At 38.6% G+C, this 7,006-nt stretch overlaps 1 protein-coding gene across 1 annotated transcript; it reads right to left on the minus strand.

The window, feature by feature from the left end:
- Positions 1–5,624: 5,624 nt before the first annotated feature.
- On the minus strand, positions 5,625–6,107 carry LOC138875960 (uncharacterized). Its single transcript, XM_070154840.1, has one exon. The coding sequence runs from the start codon at positions 6,105–6,107 to the stop codon at positions 5,625–5,627; it is 483 nt and encodes a 160-aa protein (XP_070010941.1).
- Positions 6,108–7,006: the final 899 nt, after the last annotated feature.

Raw genomic sequence — 7,006 nt, forward strand, 5'->3', positions numbered from 1 at the left:
GGCATTATGGAATATCCATGACACAATCTTTTAGCAATTCAATCCTTTGTCTATGCTCTGGGCTCAATTCTTTCTTTTAACTTATACCGGAGTTTTCTATAGCTATATGATTGTCAACAAATATGCTGCCTGGATAATGCTCCAGAATCTTGAGTGTATCCATAACGTACTACCTCTGGATCATTGATCGAATAATTCTTTTGTTTCATCTTATCTTTCTTTCAACGTAAGCTATTACTTTTCCTGGTCTTTTTGCCTCTTTGTTGCATCCATACTTAGCTTATCTTAGTGCCCATACTTGCCAGAGTTTTTATACAACTCATATGATCTCGAATATTTCTTTTAATTATTACTTCCCGTTCATTAGCCACGGTATGTGCCACTTTCCTTTAGAATGCTTACAATGTTGTTGCGAGATTGTTGTTACACGACCATTTCCTCTTTAGGTCGTTGTGCTTAGATTGAAGCCTTCTTTCTTATCTCCTCAGTTAGTCTTTCATTGTAGTACTTAGGGAGAACCATTGACACTCGTAAAGCTGTGAGCTTATTACGGACCTTTTCGATGTCCTTACTTGCCTATAATCATCCGTAGTTGCTTACTTTCATGCCCTTGTGCTTGTATGATTGCTTCTGAACTGACATTTTGATTGTCTTCATATTGGCACTTTCTTTTATCCCCGTAATACTCATACAGTACCTTTAACTATCCCGACTCATGTCTGAATATATCTCAAGTATTATAATGATATTCTTTAAGGCTGAATTCTCCATGTTGGGTTCTACTATGTTTATCTTACACGATCTGATGACTCGTCGGTAACCTCCTGTTTAGCCATAACTGGGATCTTCCTGACCAATTACTAACTACTCGTTGTCCCACTCTCATATCAATATTCCTCGTAATCTTTCTTTGGTTATTTCCTTTGTCTTAACTTACGTCTCGCACTGGCTCCTTATTTATTAATAACAGCTCGGGCAGGAACCTTTACTTCTTCTCCTTGATGTCGTGCTTGCATAATATTCTTGAATCGTAGCGTATCTATAAGATTTGGATAAGTGTCATCTCATTCCTCTTTCATTTATTGCATTCTTCCTTTACCATTCCATAGTCGCTAGAACCACTTAATTCTAACTTAATGTCACATCACTCCATATTCCTCCCTTTAGGGGTGTACTAAGATTTAGCACTGCGACGATCTACCTTTAGATGTTTCACCTCTTCAGCCTTGGTGTCTTCTCACATCATCGATGAACCTTACTCGCCTTGCGGTAATCCTTCTGTGCCAAGAAAATGAAATTTCTTACTCGCGAGGGTGGCACTTAGTGTAACTAGCACCTACAGTCCCTTAAGATTAGCCTTGCTCACATTGTTGCTTTAGGGAAGTGTCTTCCTGAACATGAATCTTCTTTTGTTGTTCATTCTATCATTACCGGACGCAAATCTGAATATTCTCATAATGTTGACTATTATCAAATCATTCAGTTCCTTATTCATGTGTAGTTTATCTTATTCACCAGTCCATACTGATTTCTATTACTCTAGGGTCTAACTTTTCCTTCTATTAATCACATTAGAGTCACAAACTTATTTCTCGAAATGAGGATGTGACTGTATGGCCTATATTCTTTTGTTGTCTTAAGGCCCATCACCTTTCGTCTTTTTCTTCATTTGACTATAGGTTCTGTAATACTCTACAGTTGTCATCCATGTATCACAACTTTCCTTATCTCTCTTCTCATTACTCTACTAATAACACGATATTCTTTCGTTTTTAGCTCTCCTTGCTTCATTCATCGGCCCTTTGGGTTGCTCAACGTCCTCGCCCTACTAGGGACGAGAGTCACACTAAGGTAATATGTATCCCTTCAAGGCTTATAGTGCATGTCTTTGTAGTACTTATATCTGGCAGTACTATTTTAGAGTGTACCATCTGGGTGTCTCACAAGGAGATCTACTAGCACACTTGCAATATCCTTCGAAAATGACAACTAACACAAACAATCCATTCACCATTTTGGTTTATCTAACCCCGGCCAAATCCTGATGTTCCGTCCTTTTCTTAAACTACACATGTTAGCCCCCATAGGGTATAACTGAGATGGGTACGACCAATTGTATATACCTTTGTTACTGTTGGGGGTAACTCTTAATGCTTATATTTTTTTCTACCAGAATTGTAATACTGATAATCTTCATTAACTTGGCGCCTCGTACCCTTTTTTACCTTGCTTCTTTTATTTCTTGAAAGCATTGTCTTTCACCATAAAGGTGGATAAATATTCTTGCCTTAAGGTTCCTTATTAAGAGGCTTACACCTTTCAATACGCACATGATCTGCTGAAGACCTCACAGTTAATCATCATAAGCATGATGCAAAGTCGAGTTCCTCTAACTCAACTCTCCCATAGCCATGTCTTTTACCAACCGCTTGTGGAGGTAGGTATCGTCTTATTACGAGTAAAATAGAAGTTAGGAATTTTAATTCTTACAATTTAGCTCTACCACACGATCTAGAGTAAGAAGAAAGAGTGACAGTCCTAAATGCCCTATAGCCTCCTGCTTATATGTGTGGTGCACGACATACCCATAAACAAGACTCTACTAGACACGGATTGTAGACTCCTTAGGATAGAACTGCTTTGATACCACTTTGTCACGACCCAAATCGATGGGCCACGAAGGGCCCACGGTACCTTACTCAACCGAGTACCAACATAACGTATCTTTCTTATTACATCATCATATACACGTGACATATGGATCTAATAGGCCAACATAATCATTTATAAACTCAAAACATAGGCCGACAAGGCCGTACAATCTTTCATATACACGACATATGTCTACAAGCCTCTAAGAGTACACAAATATCATAAAGGCTGGGACAGAGTCCCGCCATACCAAACAATACACGTCTAAATCATACTAACCAAACAAGCAACTCCGAAGCAAATGGAGCACACCAACATCTTCCGCTGAGCTGATAGCCTACTTGGAGGGCTCTCGACCTGTCTATCAGAACCTGTGGGCAAGAAACGCAGCGTCCCCAGGAAAAAGGGACGTTAGTACGAAAAATGTACCGAGTATGTAAGGCAATATACTGAAAGCTGAAACTGAATTGATAATATAATAAATACAAGTAACTGGAAGTCAAAGATAATCTGGAGATATGCTTACCTGCTGATACTGACTCAACTCTCTCAATATAGTGAGTAAAATATTACTTTTAATACTGTATATATATAAACTCTCTACTCTCTCGATTGTAAGAAGGAAATACTCAACTGAATATGAATTCCCCATAAGAAGAATATGGTAACTTACAAAACTAGGAAAATATATATAATTTGCGAGACTAGCAAAATATACGCAAATTCCGGGATATAGATTTTTCTTTATGGCTCATTAATAAAATCGTGTAATGACAAGATCATGCAAAATGAAATTAGGGCTTAGCCTTAACATACCTATTTCTTGAATTATTTGAACGAATCTGCTTCCACGAAATTTACACACGAAATTTGGCTTTGGATTTCGTTGAAATTTCAGACGAAACTGCTTCTGTTCTTTTGAACCAAGTGACGTTCTTGTTTTTTTTTAACCAAATCAGAAATAGGCTTGGATTTGAATGGTGAATTGAAACGAAAGTAAATTCACCATGCCAAATTGAAACGAAATGGATCCTCTGACAGCTTTTGTTCTTTAACGTTTTTTATTTCAAAACAATAAAATGAAATGAAGCCAAAGACTTTTAAAATGAAGCTAACGTATTTGATTTCAAAGCAATGAAATGAAATGAAGCCATAGACTTTTAAAATGAAGCTAACTTTTTTTATTTCAAAACAATGAAATGAAATGAAGCCAAAGACTTTTTAAAATGAAGCTAACGTCAGATTCTTGGATATTCAAGGCTTTTCCACTAAATGATATGGATATACTTTACAAGTCTTTAAGACAAGATAACATGCTTGGTTAGTTTATTTAATAGCCATATGGCAAAATAACTACTTAGTCATTTTTAACTTTGTGGCTTCTTGCCATGTGGGGTGGTGGGATAATTTATTAATTTTCTTATCCACTTATTAGTTAACTGGGTAATGTCATATTATTCGGTAATTAATTAATTACCCGCATAATTTAAAAATTATCACAAATTACTTAAAATTCTATTTATTTTTAAAATACTTCATATATACTTTATATATTATACTATTGCGGTCAAATGGTACCTTACATGGTACTAGTTCATAATTATCGGGTATTATCGCTCGACCCGTATTTTATTTCAAATTGGCCACTTTTAATGAAACTCGTTTTCTTTAATCCGTGTACCACTTTATCCTTCATAACACGTACAATCCTTATAATCTCCAAATAAACTTTTCCTTGGACTAATGTCAATTACCTTACAACAAATTCAATGCGCAATACTACAGGGTGCAATATCGTTGTAACTTAATACTGCAGGACGTACTATCGATGTAATATTGTGGGGCGTAACAGTTACTTACCTCAAACCGTTCAAATCTCCAATACGCTATTGCCTCACAAATCGGCTTCCGAACGCATCGAATCTAGCCACAAACAAATCGATACGATCAACACAAGCTATAGGAAACAATTCCACATAAAAAAGCTAAGTTCTTAATCAAAAGTCATAAAGTCAACTCAAAAAGTCAACCTCGGCCCACGTCTCGGAATCCAACAAAAGTTAAAAAATCCGAACACCCATTTAACCATGAGTACATCCATACCAAAATTACTCAAATCCGATCATAACTCGACCTTCAAATCCTAAAATTAAAGCCTACGAAGTTTCTACAATTTTTTCCCAATTTTTCAACCCAAAACACTAATATAACTCCCTTGAAAATTTCTCCAAGAATCGCCTCAATCCGAGCTTCCAAAATCAAATTGTGAAATATAACTCAAACCCTCATTTTGAAACTTATCTTCTGCCAAGAGGTCCCTTCTTCGTGATCGCAGAAATGCTTCGCGATCGTGAAGCACAAATTCAAAGGTTGCCAAAATTACTCTTTGGGAACGTGGAATCCCACGCGCGAACGCGATGCACAGACTACCCAGACCTACGCAATCACGATGAATAATGCGCATGAACCCAGCCTTCTCTTCTTCTTCTTCGCGGACGCGACTAAGACCACGCGTTCGCGATATATTAACTGCTTAACCCACGCGATCGCAGACTTTACCTTGCAATCACATAGAACAATTTTCCATCAGTGACCAACAATCCTTCGCGATCGTGACATCACACTCACAATCGCGTATAAGAAAACCAATATCAGAAATTAGCAGTTCCTCTAAGGTTCAAATGCACCGAAAATGATCCGAATCATACCCGAGGTCCCCGGGACCTCAACCAAACATACCAACAAGTCCTAAAACATCATACGAACTCTCGAGGAGTCAGATTACGTCAAACAACACTAAAACCATGAATCGTGCATCGATTCAAGCCTAATGAACTTATGAACTTTTGACTTCTACATTCGATGTCGTAACCTATCAAATCCACTCTGATTGACCCAAATTTTGCACACAAGTCAGAAATGATACAATGGACCTATTCCAACTTTCGGAACCAAAACGACCGACCGGGTCGTTATTTCCTGCCCCTCTTAAACAAATGTTCGTCCTTGAACGAGTCTAGAGTCATACCTGGAGTATCAAATAGGCGTGGATACCTGCTCCCCATCTCCCCCTCGATCTCCAAGAAGCCTCCTTGGCTGGCTGGCCTCTCTACTGCAACCTTCACTGAAGCTATGTTCTTTGACCTTAACTTTTGAACCTGCCGATCCAAAATGGCCACTGGCTCCACATCATAAGTCAAATCACCATCCAACCGAATCATGTTACAGTCCAAAACATGAGATGTATCGCCGACATACTTTCGGAGCATAGAAACATGAAACAGTATATGAACACTCGATAGACTAGCCGGCAATGCAAGCCTGTAAGCCACCTCCCCAATCCTCTCAAGCACCTCAAACGGGCCAATGTATCGAAGGATCAACTTGCCCTTCTTCACAAACCTCATAACACCCTTCATGGGTGAAACTTTGAGTAGTACCTTCTCCCCCACCATGTAAGCAACATCATGAACCTTTCGATCGGTATAACTCTTCTGTCTAGACTGCGCCGTGTGAAGTCAATCCTGAATAAATTTAACCTTGCCCAAAGCATCCTGAACCAAGTTAGTACCCAATAGCCTCGCCTCACCCGACTCAAACTAACCCACTAGAGACCAACATCGTCTCCTATACAAAACCTCATACGGAGCCATCTGAATGCTCGATTGGTAGCTATTATTGTAGGAAAACTTTATAAGCGGCAGAAACTGATCCAAAGAACCCCCGAAATCTATGACACAAGCGCGTAACATATCCTCCAATATCTGAATAGTGCACTCGGACTGTCCATTCGTCTGAGGGTGGAATATTGTACTCAAGTCAACCCGTGTACCTAACTCTCGCTGCACTACTCTCCAACACTGCGATGTAAACTGCGTGCCCCAATCTGAAATGATGGACACCAGTAGGGGTGCTTATCGGGCAGATTGGGCGGTTAATTACGCTTAACAGTTCGGCTTATCGGTTATCGGATTATAAATATAACAATATGCTAGCCATCTAATAAGACAACGGGTGGATTGGTATCGGATTAACGATTATCGGACGGTTATCGAGCGGTTTATCGGCTAAACAAAATAATTTTTTTTGGTATAATATTGAAATGGGTTCTTTTTTATGAGTGATTTTGTTGACTGACTTCCTGTACGCATCCTAACAGACCTGATGAGCTGGATAGAATTGAAAGTTCGGGTGGGAAAATTATAAATTGGAATGGACATAGAGTCTTAGGAGTTCTTGCTACTTCAAGATTTATAGGAAAGTGTAAATATAAAAATTCTTAACGGGTTAATGGTTTACCCGATAAGAAAATTGAGTAATTTGCCCCCAACTAGTTAAGTCGTTAATCATAAAA

Source organism: Nicotiana sylvestris, chromosome 8 (assembly GCF_000393655.2).
Source record: "Nicotiana sylvestris chromosome 8, ASM39365v2, whole genome shotgun sequence".
NCBI classification, from domain to species: domain Eukaryota; kingdom Viridiplantae; phylum Streptophyta; class Magnoliopsida; order Solanales; family Solanaceae; genus Nicotiana; species Nicotiana sylvestris.

Coding starts and splice junctions, on each gene's coding strand:
- LOC138875960 (XM_070154840.1), bottom strand. CDS start 6,107: ATGGTGGGGGAGAAGGTACTACTCAAAGTTTCACCCATGAAGGGTGTT.